The following is a 19243-nucleotide window of genomic DNA, read 5'->3' on the forward strand; positions in this document are numbered from 1 at the left end:
AACATCCTGCAGTGTCACTGAAGCATGCTACTTCAAGGTACCCACATCAGTCAAGGCAGGCTGACAGAAGTGACCTCAGCTTCATGCAATAAATGTTTCTCTCTTGCTTACACAGCAGTCCAGCCTGGTGTCCTGGTCACCCTTCAGTGGGAGCAGCACAAGCCGCCAGGTGCCACCACCATGGCCCCTCTTCTTAGCCTTTGGAGCCCTCCGCCTCCAGCATGAAGGGCTGTGCATGCGTGGTGTGTTTTCCAGACCAGAAATTGGTGCACGGCTACCCTCGACTCCAGAGAGGCTGGAAATGTGGTCCTGCCATGTTCTTAGTGGCTCCAGGGAGGAAGCAGAAAAGAGCTTGGGACAACTGCCAGACCACAGAAATAGAAAAATGAATTTTTTAACAGAAAAATAACTTTCTACGGAAATGATTTTAGGGGCCATCTGAGAGGATGAGAGGATAGGTTGGGGTTCAGTTAGCTGCCCTGGATTCATGTCCTGGACACAGACATGTATGTGTGTGTGTGTGTGTGTGTGTCAGTGTGTCCCTGACAATGATTCTGCCTGCACCAGACACTCCTTCATCCCCGTCTGCACCATCCTGCCATGGAGCAGGAGAGGCAGGGGAGGTAGGCATTGAAGCCGAGTACACTGAGGCAGAGGTAGGCATTGAAACCGAGAACACTGAGGAACGAGGAGAGGTAGGCATTGAAGCCCAGTACACTGAGGCAGAGGTAGGCATTGAAGCCGAGTACACTGAGGCAGAGGTAGGCATTGAAGCCGAGAACACTGAGGAACGAGGAGAGGTAGGCATTGAAACTGAGAACACAGGAATGGGCAGAGGTAGACATTGAAGCTGAGAACACTGAGGCAGAAGTAGGCATTGAAACGGAGAACACTGAGGAGCGGAGGTGTTGGGCAGCTGGAGAGGTGGGACGTCCGCTCCTGCACACTGGGGCCAGGCTGACCCAGAGGTTCTGAGCGCAGGCTTCCTCCTGAAGGTGGCTTATGTGTCCTGACAAGGCTTCTTCCCTCTTTGGCTTCACACCATTGTTTTCTGTGAACTCTTCACACTAGTGAGTCTTGGTGTTATCTCTTTACTATGCACACATCAGGAAATGCAAGCACATTCATGTTCTGTCTTTATTTTGGAAATAATTCCAGCGATGTCAGACGTTGGATGTCAGGAGATCGTTTTTTGTTGTTTCTGCTTCTGTTTGTTTGTTTGTTTTTGAGACAGGGTCTCTATCGCCCAGGCTAGAGTGCAGTGGCACAATCTTGGCTTACCACAACCTCTGCCTTCTGGGTTCAAATGATTCTCCCGCCTCAGCCTTCCAGGTAGCTGGGACTACAGACACGCGCCACCATGCCCAGCTAGTTTCTGTATTTTTAGTAGAGACGGGGCTTCACTACGTTGGCCAGGCTGGTCTTGAACTCCTGACCTTGTGATCCACCTGCTTCAGCCTCCCAAAGTGCTGCGAATACAGGCGTAAGCCACTGTGCCCAGTGTCTGCTTTTGTTTTTAAGACATGAAGGGGTCCTGTGCTTCAGGCATGGAAGAGGTCTTCAGGTCTTCGGATTGCCTTTCTCCGACGACCCTGGGCTCTCTGACCACACACCTTTCACCAAACCCATTTGGATTGGACAGCTTTTTGTATGTGCGCATGTTTGGGTGCATGCGTGGGATTCTGTGTGTGCATGTGTGTATACAGGTGTGAGATTTTGTGTGTGTGTATGCGTGTATGTGATCTCTTGATCTCTTGCTTCACAGCTGCCCATACCTTAACTTCTTCCTTGTAAGCTTCACTGCACCATTCTTCCCAAGATCTCCTAGCACCATCTCAACCGTTGGGTCACCCTGGACTCTTGCTGTCGATTGCTTGTTCTAGTCTTACTTCAGGGTTCAGTCCCAATAGGACAGACACAGATCACTGTGTAGACGTATGCAGGGTATTGTCATTTCATTTGTACAGTTTTCATTTTGTAGGCAATTTTATTCGTTTGTTAATACTGCAGTGACAAACTAATGCAGATTTGGTGGTTTAAAACAGCACAAGTGGATTATCTTACAGTTCTGGAGGTCACAAATCCAAAATGGGTTTCAAACTGTGCTAAAATCAGGGTGGCATTGGGGCTGGCTCCTTCCAGAGTCTTCGGGTGAAAACTCTTCTCCGTGCCTTTTCCAGCTTCTAGAGGCCACCACAGGCCTCAGCTCTTGGCTCCTTTTACTGTCTTAAGAACGGTAACCACAGCAGGTTGAGTCCTTCTCACGGTGCATCATCATCCCAGCTTTTCTCTCTCTAGCTTAGTGAAGGAAAGTATTTAAATTGAACATATCCAGATAATCCAGGATAATCTCTCTTCTGAAGCCCATCTGATTAGTAACCTCAAGTCCCTTGGCTGTGTAACCTAATGTTTGCAGAGGTTCTGGGGATGAGCATGTGGACATCTTAGGGAGAGTGTTACTCTGTCCCCAGTGTGCCCTGGGGTATTTAGACTCCTCAACATTCAGCTAATAGGTACTATTTTATGTAATTGGTACAAAAGGGCAATGCTGGGTGCTCTGTAATCATTTAGAAATGAGAGAAACAAGATAACTTTTTGAGTGTTATGCTCTAAAATGGACACATTGGATTAGAGAAGAGATGTCTGTTTCTTCCACAGTTACTTGAAAGAAATTTTGGTGCAATGCCTAGAGGAAGTTACAGCTGATGTTTCAGCATTTGACATAATGTATCCAAAGCAGAATCTATGCTTCTCCCCTGCCGGAACCTGTTCTGCCCCAGCTCAGAAAGTGAGGTATCTTGTTGTTCAGGCCAGAAAGCTAGGAGCCACTCCTGATTCCTCAAATTCCTCTTCAGCAACCAACCCGTACTGGCTTCCATCAGTCCTAGCTCAGAAATAACGTGTGGTGTCCATCTGCTTAAACCCTGCTCTTAGGCTCCAGCACCAATGATCTTTTGAAAAATAGAAGTTTCAAATTTGTAAATACTTCATTAAAGTTTTTGTTCATCCTTCTTGCTATTTTATCTAAGCATTACTGTTTTTGTTGTCTCAGCATCCACATCCTCTTGGCAAAAAAATTATCTAGTCCTGGATTTCCGCTGGACTACCACCCTTCTCCCTCTGCTGGCCAGGACTCAGTGGAGAGCTTTGTGTCCCAGGCCTGACTTCTTGGCATCATTTCATCCTTCTGATTACATGATTAATTCAAACATGGAAAGTGTCTCAGACAGGCCCAAACTCATGAGAAATGTTCAAGGATCAATGGAAAGAGATGCTTTCTTCCCCAGCGCCCTGCAATGTGGGAGGCCACGCTCGGGTGCTGTTGGCCGTCTTTTTGCCACCGCATAGGAACAGACAATGAGCAGCACCTAGACAGGTGGAGCTGAGGGTTGGGGAGACCAGGGGGCTGTCCTGACGGTGTTGATGAAGCTGCTGTAGCCAGTCATGTGCTAACCTTTTAATTACACATTAAACTCCTTTTCTTTCCATCAGGATTAGGTCGAGCTTGCTTTCTGAGACACGAAGTAAACATTTTTCAGTGTCATTTTTAAAAACATCTGCATTGTATTCCACTCAATGTAAGAACCATTGCTACGTTTCATATTATTATCAATGTTACAATGGACAGCCTTGAAGAAATACATTTTGGAAAAGGTAGAAGGATTTATTTGTTATAAATTTATAAAAGTAGAATTTTTGATTGCCAGATAAGTTTATGTTAATTTATTCTCTTACCAGCAGTGTATGTGAAAATGTTTTTTTGTGTGTGCGTTCATGATTTATTTATTTTGTTTTATTTTTTTTGGTACGGAGTTTCGCTCTTGTCGCCCAGGCCGGAGTGCAATGGCACAATTTCGACTCGTTGCATCCTCAGCCTCCCAGGTTCAAGCGATGATTCTCCTGCCTCAGCCTCCCGAGTAGCTGGGATTACAGGCGCCCGCCACCATGCCCGGCTAATTTTTGTTTTTTTAGTAGAGAGGGAGTTTCACCATGTTGGTCAGGATGGTCTCAAAGTCCTGATCTTGTGATCCGCCCGCCTCAGCCTCCCAAAAGTGCCAGGATTGCAAGTGTGAGCCACTGCGCCTGGCCTGACTGTTGAATTTAACAAGGCACAAATACATGTTAATTTTATTCTGTGGCGTAAAGTCCATTCTTTCTTTGTTGACTTTCTGTCTTGATGACCTTTCTAGTGCTGTCAGTGGAGTATTGAAATTCCCCAGTATTACTGTGTTGCTATGTCATTTCTTAGGTCTAGTCATAATTGTTTTATGAATTTGGGAGCTTCTGTGTTAAGTGTGTATGTATTTAGGATATGATATTTTTCTATTGGACTAATCCTTTTATCATTATATAATGTCCCTCTTTGTCCTTCTTTTTTTTTTAACTGTTGTTACTTTCAAGTCTATTTGTGTTGTTTTATGTAAGAATAGCTTCTCCTGCTTGCTTTTTGTTTCCATTTGTGTGGAATATCTTTTTCTTCTCCTTTACCTTAAGTTTATGTGAGTTCCTATGTGTTATATGAGTCTCTTGAAAACACCAGATACTTGATTGGTGTATTTTTATCCATTCTGCCATTTTGTGTCTTTCGAGTGGAGCACTGAGACCATTTACATTCAACGTTAGTATTGAGATGTGGGGTACTGCTCTATGTATTATGTTAATTCTTGCCTAAATACCCTTTTTTCATTGTGTTATTGTTTACAGGGCCTGTGAGATTTATGTTTTAAGGAGGTTGTTTTTGGTGTATTTCAAGGTTTTGTTTCAAGATTTAGAACTTCTTTTACCATTTCTTGTAGTCCTAGCTTAGTAGCGGCAGATTCTCTCAGCATTTGTTTGTCTAAAAAAGACTTTATCTTTCCTTCGTTTGTGAAGCTTAGTTTTGCTGGATGCAGAATTCTTAGCTGACAATCATTTTGTTTAAGGGGGCTAAAGATACGACCTCAATCCCTTCTGGCTTATAAATTTTCTGCTGAGAAGTCAGCTGTGAATCTGATAGGTTTTCCTTTATAGGTTACCTGGTGCTTTTGTCTCACAGCTCTAAAGATTCTTTCATTCTTCCTGACTTTAAATAACCAGATGACTATACCTGGGTCATGATCCTTTGTGATGAATTTCTCAGGAGTTCTTTGAGAGAGTATCAGTTGCTATGTTAGAAGGGGTATATACACTTTCCCTAAGTTGGTCCAGGGGAGGCATCCTGGTTTCTCAGGTGATGGGCAGGGCCATAGTGTTCCCAAGAGTTTATGTCTTTTGTGTTTGGCTACCAGGGTGGGTAGAGAAAAACCATCAGGTGGGGGCAGGGTTAAGTGGGTCTGGGCTCAGACTCTGTCTAGGCAGGGCTTGCTGCAGCTGCTGTGGGAGATGTGGGAGTGGTTCTTGAGCCAATGGAGGTATGTTCCAGAAGGGATTATGGCTGTGTCTGCTGCATTACATAGGTTGCCAGGGAAGTGGGGGAAAGCTGGTAGTGGAAGACCTCACCCAGCTCCCACGCAGTTTGTGAGGCTGGTCTTGCTCCCACAGTGCCCAGCACCAGGTTTAGACACAGACGGCCTGTGTGTGGGACTCAGTCCCAGCCCAGGCCATAAGCTTCCACGCTGAGAAAGCAAGCACGGCTGGCTTTCAGGTCTTACTCTCCCCATCTGCCCACAATGTTGGCAGCTCCTGGGCTCCTATCTGTAGCAGTTCCCCTTTACCCACTCCTGATTCTGCTCAAGGAAGAGGAAGTTCGTGCCCAGTCTGAATTATCACAGAATTCTGTTGGAAGCTTCTTTCACCCTAGAGCTCTCCCGATTCCGCTGTCTTTTCTGAGGGAGGACCTCTGTGAGGTGCAGTCGGGGGTGGCTTCCCTGGACTCGAGCTGGAGACTGGGAGTGCCTACAAGGCTCTTCTCACTGCTGCTTCTACTTGATATTTCGCTTGGCTGCCTAAATATGCTTCAGCTCTAGGTAAGGTTACATCCTTCTCCTGTGATATGGATTTTTAGATTCCCCAGTGGGGATGTGTGTTTGGAGGCAGTTTTTTCCCCTCACATTTTGGGAACTCACAGTTTTTTGCATGTCTCGTGGAATTTGCAGTGGCCTGCTGCTTCTTTCAAAGGATCTGTGAATTCTTTCAGTTCTTTTGGTACATTCCTGCAGTGGTTCTTGGAACAGAACTTCACAGTATGAGTCTCCACATGCCTTTCAGTCCATCCTAGTGGGAGATGCACATTATCCCTGCCTCCTGTCTGCCATCTTCTTGCCTAACCGCTTTAAAGGGTTATTGTAAGAATGATATAATCTATGTACTCATATATACAAACCTGCTTCTTAGTGTCTACAAAAGTAAATATCATTTACTGTAAATTGTAAAGTTGTCTGTAAATTGTAAATTGGCATGCAAATACTATTATTTGTAAAATGTACTGCTGAATTCTATGGGAATTACAGAAGAGAATAAGATAATTATACTGCAACAAAAGTTTATGTTGAAGAAAACGATGAAACTCAGTCACAATTTGAAGAGTGTATTATTAACATTTTTGAAACAACTATGATGTTTTGTGTATTCTTTGTCTGTCTCGCAAGATGTTTTATGCTTTGGGAAGCAGTGGATCTGGTGACAGCAGCTTCATATTGTCCCCTCAGGACACATCTGCCCAGCACCTACTGCCATGCTTAAGTTACAGAGTCTGCAGAGTAACCATGGTAGCTTTGGAAGGTGTAGCTATTTTCATATGACACTCAAAGTATCTTCGAAATATTAAAAAAAAGTGAGATAAAAATTGTGAATTGGAGACAAATGTGCCTTAAAATAACGTACACATGCTTTTATTTTGTTTTTCTCCAAATATTGAGACTTTTCAAGCCTTTAAAAATCACCTTTTATTTATTTTATTTTTATTTTATTTTATTTATTATTTTTTTGAGACAGAGTCTCGCTCTGTTGCCCAGGCTGGAGTGCAGTGGCGCAATCTCAGCTCATTGCAAGCTCTGCCTCCCGGGTTCACGCCATTCTCCTGCCTCAGCCTCCCGAGAAGCTGGGACCACAGGTGCCCGTCACCACACCCGGCTAATTTTTTGTATTTTTAGTAGAGACGGGGTTTCACCATGTTAGCCGGGATGGTCTTGATCTCCTAACCTCGTGATCTGCCTGCCTTGGCCTCCTAGAGTGCTGGGATTACAGGCGTGAGCCACTGCGCCTGGCCAAAAATCACCTTTTATTTATTATAACACAGAGCATTTGTTGTAAGGGCAATCATAGAGTATAAGGCCTTTAATTGTATTTTGAGAACATTTATCAATTACATTATCACCTTCCTGGTACCTTGGCCTTATGAATATTAAAACAAGGGTTTCTAATCGAGACCTGTATTGAAAATGTTTGCTGTTTTCTTTTGAAGTATTTTCCAAAGATGATCTGAAGTCCATTTTCCTTTCCCTCATTTCTCTTGTGAAATTCTGCTCCCCACCTGCACACAGGAAATTGTTATTGCTGCCCTGCCTGCAGCACAGAGGTGGTGCGGAGGGTTCACAGTCTGCACTGGAATGTCAGATTTCTCAGTCACGGGGCCAGGAGGCAGGCAGGGGAAGGTCCTGCTGATGAGTAGCACCCCACAGTTCTCTTTCTTTCTTTGCAATTCCTGTCTGACCAAGGGTCCTTCAGACAGAGGATTCCATCCTAGCAGTCCAGCCATGGATCCATGTCCCGCTGCCTCCTTAGGTCAAAATAGTTTAGATGGTGTGAAGTGCTGGGAAGGAGGTGGATGGGGTGGGGGGCAGGGATGGGAGGCAGCTCTCAGGGGCCTCTGCTGAGACCTGGGAAATGGGAAGAGCCCCCAAGGTGCAGAGAGGAGGAGGAATGGAGCATGAAGATAAAGTGTGCCTCCTGAGGCAATCAAAGCCCTGTTGTGTTGTAAGAGCTGGAAGAAAGGGTAAATAGAAAGAGTCGCAGTGGAGGGAGGAGGTGGTGAAGAGCAAGAGAGGCAGAGGTTGGGTTAGCAGAATCCCTCAGGGCCAGCATGAGGAGCACAGGGATGGATTTTTTGAATCCACATGACCACTATGCGGACTGCACGGGTGGGCCTTTGAATCCACATGGCCAGCGTGAGGACCACATGGCTGGGCCTTCAAATCCACATGACCCCCTTGAGGACTGCATGGGTGGATTTTTCGAGTCCACATGACCAGCATGAGGACTGTACAGGTGGGCCTTTGAATCCACATGGCCAGCATGAGGACCGCATGGGTGGGCCTTTGAATACCCACAGCCTGCATGACCCTGCTGGATGTTTGGGTGCTTGCCCATCACTTTCTAAGCATTTCTGTTGTCTGTGCCTTTAAGTGCATCGATTGCTGACCTGCAGTGGGGTGTGGGGTACAATAGAATCAAGGATGACCCCAGAGCCATTCCCGCCTGTTTCTGAAGTGATTGTGCTGTGAAGTTAAGTGTAAAGTTGGATGAAGATCTGAAATGTTTCATTGTCACTGTTTCATTAGTTTATGCTTTATGAAACATAGCCAGTGAATCACTGATTATAGAACCTGTGGTAGCTTAACTGTAATCACACAGGGTGTTGTGAAACTGTTCAATAAAGCCCAGTTTAGCTATGGGAGATGTGGGTTCCAATTGCAGTTCCCTAACAACTGATTTGCTGTGGTCAATTCAGAAAATAACTTTGTGTCTTAGTCATTTCAGTAACCAACGTTTAGAATGCTAAGTGCCAGCGCTGCCCCGATGCCATATGGATCGTTGTTTAGTCTTGGCCTCTCAGTAGCTGTTCTCATTTTACAGTTGTAGAAGCTGATTGAGAAAGCCTAAGCAAGGTCTGTTAAGTGGGAATAGTGGAATTTGAGTCAAGGTTTGTTTAATTGGAAAGCCCATGAGAGGAATGGAGCAGTTGTGAATGTGGAACCTCCAGAGTTTTCAGCGATTTCTCTTGTTTTTGCTTGGGGTGAGGAGAGGTGAATAAATAGGTATGATGTGGTATGTGTGTGTGGTCAAACTAGTACCTATCAATAGGTAATAGACTTTTTTTCTATATTAAATATGATACCTATAGTCATCTTGTATGTACTTTTTGTTTTCAGATTGAAGATGGAAAATCCCCAGGACAATTTCTCAAGTAATGGTGGCTGTCTAAGTGATGCAGTTACAGAAAAATACCTGGTTGAATCCAAGGAGTCTGTGTCTCATGTTCAGCTTGCTTGTAGCATGCAGGACTGTGCTTTCCCTTTGGATGGGACTGAGCTTTGTATATGGAACACGAAGAGTCCTTCTCATCAGGTATTGAGCAAGTTATAGGTCCAGTGTCATGAGGGCCTTGCCCTTGTCTCTCCATGTCTTTGATGCTCTTTGGACAGCATTATGCTCTGTGGATTCAGCTGCCAACTATGGGAGAAAAATATTGATAAAAACATTATATTATTTTATTTTTTAATTTATTTTTATTTTACAATTTTTTTTGTTTTGTTTTGTTTTTTTTTTTTTTAGATGGAGTCTCGCTCTGTCGCCCAGGCTGGAGTGCAGTGGCTGGATCTCGGCTCACTGCAAGCTCCGCCTCCCGGGTTCACGCCATTCTCCTGCCTCAGCCTCCCGAGTAGCTGGGACTACAGGTGCCCGCCACCACGCCCGGCTAGTTTTTTGTATTTTTAGTAGAGACGAAGTTTCACCGTGTTAGCCAGGATGGTCTCGATCTCCTGACCTCGTGATCCGCCCGTCTCGGCCTCCCAAAGTGCTGGGATTACAGGCTTGAGCTACCGTGCCCGGCCAATATTTTTATATTTAGAACACAAGTGATCTGGAATTAAAAAGTTTCTTCAGTTAGAAGCTGATCAAGAAAAGGTTCGTCTTAACATAATCAAGTCTCCTACATTCGAATATTTAGATTGACCTCACTTTTTCAGTGAAGTATAAACTACTTAGGGAAAAAAAAAGTTCCACATAATAAGTGCACTGTTGTGATGACTATAACTAAATGAATATGCCCAGGTAACCACCCCTAGGTCATACCTCGTCTCCGTCAGTGCCCACTTCTCTCCTGCCCAAAAGGCAACACTATCTTGACTTCTAATACCATAGGCTAGTTTTGCTTATGATGAACTTTATATAAATGTGATTATACATTACGCACTTTTTTGTGCTGGTTTCTTTGATTAATTAGTGTTATTTTACGAGATTCATCCACGTTGTTCATTTCCATTGCTACAGAGTATTAGGATTTATTAGGTACCACTATGCCCTTTTTGAAAAACTAAACTAAAAATACATTTTTATTATAGAGTAATAAGTAGAATTACATTCTACTTATGTAAAGACCACACTTTATCCATTTTTGTTGTGGAATAGTAAGTAGAATTACATTCTACTTATGTAAATAGACCACACTTTATCCATGCTTGTGTTAGTAGACATTTGTTGTATTTCAGTTTTTTTGGCTGCTGGATTCTTTCATATGTCTTTTGGTGCAGACACATATAATTGCTGGATTATAAAGGATACATAAGCAGTTGACTCTTGAACAACGTGGGTTTGAACTGTGCTAGTTTACTTACACATGGATTTTCTTCAACCCAATGTGGGTCAAAACTATAGAATTTTCAGGATATGAAAACTGTATATTTGGAGGGGCACCTTTTCATATATGTGGAGTCCACACAGCCAACTGTGGGATGTGGGTATACACAGATTTTGGTTTATGTGGGATTCCTGGAATCAGTCCCTCATGATAGTGAGGGATGTCTGCATTCAGTAGATAATGCCAAGCAGATTTCCAAATTGGTCGTACCAATCTGTATTTCTTCTAATGGTGTATGACTTTCAGTTGAACCACATCTTCACCTAAACTTGTTTATTTTTATTTTAGCCTTTCTAAAAGGGCATAGTGGCACCTAATTATAATGAGTAATTCCGTGATTATTAATGATGTTTAGCACATTTTTGCGCATTTATTGGCCATTTAGATATTCTTTTTTGTGATACATGTTTTCAAATCTCCTGCCATTTTTTCCTATTGGATTATCTGTCTTTTTTCTACTGATTTGAAGGAGTCCTTTATATTATAAATATAGGCTTTCTGTTGTCCCTTTAGATTAGTTTGCATTTTCTAGAGTTTTATGTAAATTGAATCATATGGCAATTTAATTTTTTATTGACATGTAATAGTTGTACATATTTTGGGGGTATATGTAATATTTTGATACAAGTATACAACGTGTTATGATCAAATCAGGATAATTGGGATGGCCACCACCTCAACCATTTATCTTTTTATTGTGTTGGTAACATTATAGTTTTTTTCTTCTGGCTATTCTGAATTATATAATAAGTTAATATGAACTCTAATTTTCCTCCTGTGCTGTTGAATGCCAGAACTTATTATCTAACTGTATTTTTTTTATTCCTTCTCCCACTTCTTTTCATTCTCTCCACTTCCCGTCCCAGCCTCTTTTAACCACTGTTCTACACCCCGCTTCCACGAGATCCACTTTTTAAGTTTCCACATATGCGTGAGAACATGTGATACTTGTCTTTGTGTGCCTGGCTTATTTAATTTAACATAATGACCTCCAGTTCCATCCATGTTGCTGCAAATGACAGGATTTCAGTCTTTTTTATGGCAGAATAGTATTCCATTGTGTATATGTGCCATATTTCTTTATCCATTTATCTGTGGCTGGACACTTAGGCTGATTCCATATCTTGGCTGTTGTGATAGTGCTGCAATAAATAGGGGAGTGCATTATCATATAATGTAATTCCTTGTCTCTTTGTACAGCTTTTAACTTGATGTCTGTTGTATCTGATGTAAGTATAGCTACTCCTGCTTGCTTTTGGTTTCCATTTGCATGAAATATTTTTTTCCATCCCTTCACTTTAATACTGTGTATGTCTTTATTGGTGAGATGAGTTTCTTGTAGTCCACATATAGTTGGGTCATGTTTTTCTTTTTATTCAGCCAGTCTATATCTTTTTAGTAGGGAATGTTATTTATTTACATTCAGGGTTATTGATAGGTAAGGACTAATTCCTGTCATTTTATTGATTGTTTTCTAGTTGTATATCTTTTGTTCCTTACTTCTTACTGTTTATTTTTTCAGTTGGGTGGTTTTCTATAGATTTGATTCCTTTGTTTTTCTCCTTTGTGTATTGGTTCTACCAGGGAGTTTTATAGTTTTCCAGGTTTTCATGATGGTGGATATCATCATACTATATCCAGATATAAGACTCCCGTGAGCATTTCTTGTAAGATCAGTTTAGTGGTGATGAATTCTTTGAGTTTTGTTTGTCTCTGAAGATTTAATTTGTCCTTCATTTCTGAAAAATAACTTTGCTGGGTATAATATTCTTGGCTGGAAGTTTATCTGTTTTCAGTACTTTGAGTGTAGCATCCAGTTCTCTCCTGAAATGTAAGGTTTCTGCTGAAAAATACGCTGTTAGTAAAATAGAGATTCCCTTATATGTGACTTGATGCTTTAGTCTTGCTGCTTTAATTTTTTCTTTGTTTGTAGATTTTGACAGTTTGACTATAATGTACCTCTAAGAGGACCTATTTGGATTGAAACTATTTGGTTATTCCACCTTCCTGTCCCTGGATTTCCATCTCTTTCCCAAGATTTGAGGCATTCTCTGCTATGACTTATTAAATAGTTTTCCTCACCTTCTCCTTTATCTTCTTCTGCTAGAATGCCCATATTATTAATATTTATTTGCTTAATGATATCTCATAACTCACATAGGCTTTATTCTTTTGTATTCTTTATTCTTTTTTTGTCGGCCAGTATTATTTCAAAAGTCCTGTCTTCAAGTTCAGAAATTCTTTCTTCAGCTTGATCAAGCCTCGTTGCTTAATCTAGTTGTTAAACCTCTCAGTTATGTTTTTAAATTTTATTCATTGAATTCTTTAATTCTAGGATTTATCTTTGGTCCTTTGAGCTGCTCAGCTCGCCTGGTGGTATGTCCCCAAAGGCAACCCGTGGGTCTTTTTCTTGAGTCTGAGACATGGGCACGTAGCTGCTTGTGGGGCCTGGGAGCATGCTTACCGTGGTCAGCCTGGGAGACTGTTTCTCAGGCCTTTTTGGGGACGTTGGGCAGCCTAGAAGTATTTCTTCTCGTGGCAGGGGTGCCATAGGGGTATTTCCCAGGTCCTGAGCATAGGTGTTTAGCAACTCTGCTGGCCCGGGGTGAATCAGCTGTTAGGAGGCTCAGGAGCCTCTCCTGCTTTGGGGAGGGTGTGTAATGATTTGGCTAAATCAAGGGCAGGTTTGTCCTGGGCAGGACTGCTGGGCTGTTTCTCTGGCTGGAAGTGCAGTGGCGAGGGTGGTTTCTCTGTTGTGCAGGGCCAGACTCACAGCCGATCCTGGTCCCAGGCTCCATGCAACTGGGGTTGTGCCATTCAGCCACTCATGTAGGCTTGGTATAGTAAAGATGGAGCCCGAGGGCTGGAGAATGGCAGTGACTTCTGGCCCCCAGAGCAGGGCATGCTCCAGAGGCAGCTCTGGTCTCAAGATGGTGCTGTGCTGCAGCAGCTTTGGCTCACAGGGTGGGTGGGGAGTGAGGAGTGCACACTTCGTGCTCCTAATCTGGGGTAATTCAGCAGCCTGAATTTCCAGCAGCTCCCAAACTGGGCTCAGGGCTTGCAGGGAATGTGGGATTCTCCTGTTGTAAAGACTTCAGGTGTTTGTGGTGGTGATATGGGTGATTGGGGATCTTTTGCTTACCTTTTCCTTGGAAGGGGAAGTCCCTTCTGACTCTGGGCAGATTTGACCCAGGCGGGGAGGTGGGGCTACAGAGGCCAGGTACCTCCATGCTGCTCTCCTGGACTTGTAGTCACACAGGTGCATCTTCAGTTCCTCTGCTGTGTTGCAGTGCTCTTCCTTCCACACTCTAGTCAGATCTTAGCTGTTTATTTATTGCCTTGTGTTTTTTTTTTTTTTTCGTTTGGAGTGGGACAAGTGCCAGGTGTCTCTAGTCAGCTATCTTGCTGATACCACTCAGTCTAGTTGTCAGTTTCTTCAGGTACAGTATGCTTGATTGGCATTTTTTTCTTTCTTTCCCTGAATATATCATGACCTCCCCTCATTTCTATCCTATAAGGTTTTTGCTGAACAGTCTGCTGCCAGGCGTATTGGGTCTCCCTTGTGTGTTATTTACTTATTTTATCTCACTGCTTTCAAGATCCTCTCTTTGTCTTTGACCTTTGAAAGTTCGATTATAGTATGTCTTTGGGTATTCTTATTTGGGTTGAATCTTATTGGTAACTTTTGACCTTCCAGTATGTATTTATATCTCCAGGTTTGGAACATTTTCTATTATTTCTTTGAATAACCTTCTACCACTTTGTCTTCCTCAGTTCCTTGTGAACTCTACTAACCTGAATATTTGCTCTTCTGTTGTCTCATAGCTCCCATAAGCTTCTTCATTCCTTTTCATTTTCTTTTTTCTTCTCTGTGTATTTTCAAGTACTCTGTCTTTGAGCTCACTGATTCTTTCTTCTGTTTGCTGAATTCTGTGGTTGATGCTATCTATTGCATTTTTCATTTCACTAATTGTATTTTTTAGTTCCAAAATTTTTGATTTTTTTTAAATTAACAATCTCTGTTAAGTTTCTTTGGTGATTTCAGAGTTGATTCTCTGTTTTTCTAAATTTTCTTGAGATTCCTTAAAACAGCTATTTTGAATGATTTGTCTAGGGATCACCTATATTCATTATTTTAGGGTCAGTCTGTCGCACCTTATTTTGTCTGTTTGATGGGGTCGTATTTTCCTGAGCATTGCTGATGCTTGTGGACATGTGGTTACGTCTGTGCACTGAGGGATTAGGTATTTATTTAAGTCTTCGTAAGTCTGGCTTTGTTCGTGCCTGTCCTTCTTCAGAGGGCCTTCCAGGGATTCTACATAGACTGGCTGTTGAGTTCCCTGAGCCCATGACTGCTGCAGCCATCTCAGCATTAGAGGATGCTCTAAGCACAGGATTGCTGTGAGTCTTGCAAGAACTCTGAGATTGATACAGCCTTCTGGCCCAGATGGACCTGGGTAGGACTCAGCGTGGGTACTGGGGCTCTGTGGGAATGCTGACCAGGCATCTGAGTCCAGAATGCTGTCCTAGTGGCCCAGACAGGTGTGTCACCCAGCAGGTCTCTGCACAGGTAAGGAATGGGAGTTGAGATTGGGAGTCCATGGATAGTTTTCTAACAGCAGTGAGAGGGGCCAGAACTGAGACTGGGTCCCCTCAAGATCTGCTGTAGGATGGAGGTTGGAGAGCTGATTTTGTTGGCTCAGAGGATCATGTGTCTACCGGGGGACCCTGCACCAATAAGATAGTTTCCCAACTACAGCAGGATGGGCTTGGAGCTGAGACTGGGCCCCTTTGGGATCTGCTCTGGGACAGAGGCTGGAGAGCCTGGTCACATTGATTCAGAGGGTTGTGTGTCTCTGAGGAAGTCCCTGCAGAGATGACATAGTTCCCTAATTTCAACAGGAGGGGTTGGACCTGGAACCGGGCCCCCTTATGGTCTGCTGTGGGTGGGAGACTGGAGAGGTCAGTCTAGTTGGCACAGAGGAGCGTGCATCTCGCAGCAGGTCTCAGCACAGGTGGGATAGTTCCCTGACAGCAGCAGAAGAGCCCAGAGCTGAGACTGGGTACCCTCAGGATCGGTCATGGGAGGAAGTGTGGCAGGCCTGTCAGGGTGGCTGAGACTCCCAGGTTGCAAGATACGGGCAAGTCTCCCTGTGAGTCTTTGTGTAAGCAGCTCTTACCTGGGACCTCAGATGAGGGAATTAGAGCCAAGCCACAGGGCAGCTTTCAGGTTCATTGCCTAGACCAATGTCAACAGGCAGATGAGCCCTTCTGTCAGTTAGTAGAGTGTGTGATTCCTGCCAGACTCTTTGGCTGGTGGTTGTGTTTGCAGGCTCAAGGCCAGGTGAAGTGGTAGCCAAGCCCCTTGGAGGACTGAGCCATTTCTGGGCTTGAAGCTAAGAGCATGCTTAGTGAATCAGCCACCTAGGTGTGGGTCTGAACTATCGAAATGACCTCCTAAGATCTTGACTCCACTGGGGTTTCACAACTTCAGCCTGAATTCTGAGGCTCCTGTAGAGAGACTTTTGACCATGGATGGGTACAGAATTTTTCTTATTGTCGGAGGATATGAGTGGGTTAGCTTCTGTTCCACCGGCTTGGTGATACCCGATATTTACTCATTTTTGTCTGGCTTTCTTCACTCAGGATAATTGAGATCCATGTTGTTGCATTCAGTAGTTCATTCTTCTTTATTATTGAGTAATATTCATTGTATGGATATACTATACTTTATGCATTCTCCTATTGGTCAGAATTTAGGTTATTTTTAGTTTTTGACTATTGCAAGTAACACTATTAGGAAAATTTTGCTTGTGTCTTTTGTTTTATACATGTCAGGTCAAGGTGGCTAATAGTCTTCAAGTCTTCTATATTCTGATGATTTCATGTCCAGTTGTTCAGTCAGTTATTGAAAGAGGCATATTGAAATCTGTGACTCTAATTGCAAACTTACCTGTTTGTCTTCCATTAGTTTTTACTTTGTGTATTTTGAAACTCTGTTATTAAGCACATTTGTGTTTAATATTTTTTATGTCTTCTTGAAATGACTTCATTTATATAAAGTGACATTGTTTTTTGATCCCTGGTAATATTTCTTGCTCAGAAATCTTCTTTGGCTACTTTCTATTCTCATTAACGTTAGTATTGTGTATCTTTCATTTCCTCTCTCACAACCTTCATGTTTTTGTTGTCATGCATTTTACTTTTACATATGCTACAAACCTGGCAATCCATTATTACTTTTGTTAAACATTCAGGGATCTTTTAAAGATATTTAAACAATAAGAAAAATACCTTCATTTTTCTTTTTTAATTTTTTTTTTTTCCGAGATGGAGTCTCACTTTGTCACCCAGGCTGGGGTGCAGTGGCACAATCTCGGCTCACTGCAACCTCCACCTCCCAGATTCAAGCGATTCTCCTGCCTCAGCCTCCCGAGTAGCTGGGACTACAGGTGCGCACCACCATGCCTGGTAATTTTTTTGTTTTGTTTTGTTTTGTAGGTTTAGTAGATACAGGGTTTCACTATGTTTGCCAGGATGGTCTTGATCTCCTGACCTTGTGATCCGCCTGCCTCAGCCTCCCAAAGTACTTGGATTACAGGCGTGATCCACTGCACTTGGCCTTTTCTTTTTTAATTTTAAGGCTCTTAAATTTAAGAAAGGAACATATCTTACACATCTACCCACGTAATTATATTTTTGGTGCTCTTCATTCCTTTGTGTATGTGCGTGTTTCCGTCTGGTAGCATTTTCCTTCTGCCTGACGTATTTTATTTAACATATGTTTCAGTGCAAATATGGTGATAAATTATTTCAGCCTTTGTGTGTTTAAAAAAGTTTTTATTTTGCCTTGTTTTTGAAAGGCATTTATGTTGAGTAGAGAATTCTAGTTTGACAGATTTTTCTTCAGGTTTTTAACATGTTGCTCTTCTGTCATTTCAGTGAGGATTCTATTATTATCTTTATCTTTGTTCCCATGTATACAATGGGTTATTTTTGTCTGGCTGCCTTTAAAACTTTTTATATTACCAATTTTGAACAATTTGTTCATCCTATGTTTTGGTGTATTTTCATATTTCTTATTTTTGTATGTATTAGGCCATTTTTGCATTGCTATAAAGAAATAACTGAGACTGGGTAATTTATAAAGAAAAGAGATTTAATTGGCTCATGGTTCTGCAGACTGTACAAGCGTGGCACCAACATCTGCTTTGCTTTTATTTAGGACCGCAGGAACCTAACAGTCATGGCAGAAGCCGAAGGGGGAGCAGGTACTTCACAGGGTGAAAACAGGAACAAGTGGTCAGGAGGAGGTGCCATGCGCTTTTAAATGACCAGATTTCATGAGAACTCACTCACTGTGGTGAGGACAGCGTTAAGCCATGAGGGATGAGCCGGCATGACCCAAACACCTCCCACCAGGCCCCACCTCCAACACCGGGGATTACATCTCCACGTGGGATTTGTAGGGGACATGCAAACTATGTAATTCCACCCCTGGTCCCCTAAATCTCATGTCCTTCTCACATTGCAAAATACAATCATGTCTTTCCAACAGTCCCCCAAAGTCTTGTCGACGAAAAGAGTCAAACTCTGTAAAATATTTTAAGAGATTTATTTTGAGCCAAATATGAGTGACGATGGCCCCTGACCCAGCCCTCAGGAGGGCCTGAGAACATGTGCCCAAGGTGGTCGGGGCACAGCTTCATTTTATATATTTCAGGGAGACATGAGACATCAATCAAATAGACTTAAGGAATACGGTGGTTTCATTCAGAAAGGCGGGACAACTCAAAGCGGGGGCTTCCAGGCTATAGGTAAATCTAAGCATTTTCTGGTTGAAAATTGGTTGAGTTTGTCTAAAGATCTGAGATCGATAGAAAAGAATGCTCAGGTTAAGATAAAGGATTGCGGAGACCAGGTTTTACTGCACAGAGTCAGCTCTCAGACAGCAGACTTCAGAGACAGCAGGTTGTAAATTATTTCTTCTTGGACTTAAACGGGTGCCTGGCTCTTAGTCGATTATCTCCTGGATCTGGAAAGAAAGGAAGGAAAACAAAGGGGGAAGGGGTTTCTCTATGGAATATGGATTTTTCCCACAAGAGACTTGGCAGGGCAATTTCAAGGTGTGGCAAGGAAATATATTTTGATGTAAAACATTTTGATTTTCTTCCTTGTTATGCCAGAGACAGATTGGAAAGTAAGCCACAATATAAAGGGTCAAATAAAACTGATATTACGAGAATTTATGGTTTGTAGGGCATGACTCCCTAGACCCCTTAGAAAAGAATTTGGGCAAGATAAAAAAAAAAAAAAATCAGAGCTTAATCCTCAGCCTTGACTTGTTCTAGCATCAACTCAATCAAAAGTCCCAGGTCCTAAGTCCAAAGTTTCCTCTGAGAAAAGGCAAGTTCCTTCCACCTATGAGCCTGTAAAATAAAAAACAAGTTATTTACTCCCAAGATACAAAGGGATTGTAGGCATTGGATAAACATTCCCACTTCCAAAGGAAGAAATTGGCCAAAAGAGAGGTGCTGTGTAGGCCGCGTGCAAGTCTGAAACCAAGCAGGACAGTCATTCAATTATAAAGCTCCAAAATCATCTCCATTGACTCTGTGTCCCACATCCAGGGCACACTGGTGCAAGGGGTGGCTTCCAAGGCCTGGGGCAGCTCTGTCCCTGTGGCTT

General features: G+C 42.8%; 1 protein-coding gene across 1 annotated transcript in view; it reads left to right on the plus strand.

Moving 5' to 3' along the window:
- Positions 1-7817: 7817 nt before the first annotated feature.
- The window catches only part of WDR27 (WD repeat domain 27), a 95468-nt gene continuing 84042 nt past the window's right edge, over positions 7818-19243 (plus strand). Inside the window, 1 exon segment of the mRNA XM_030929333.1 lies at positions 7818-9264. Coding sequence (XP_030785193.1) covers positions 9028-9264 — 237 coding nt within the window. The 5' untranslated portion in view covers positions 7818-9027.

Source organism: Rhinopithecus roxellana, chromosome 4 (genome assembly GCF_007565055.1).
Source record: "Rhinopithecus roxellana isolate Shanxi Qingling chromosome 4, ASM756505v1, whole genome shotgun sequence".
NCBI lineage: Eukaryota > Metazoa > Chordata > Mammalia > Primates > Cercopithecidae > Rhinopithecus > Rhinopithecus roxellana.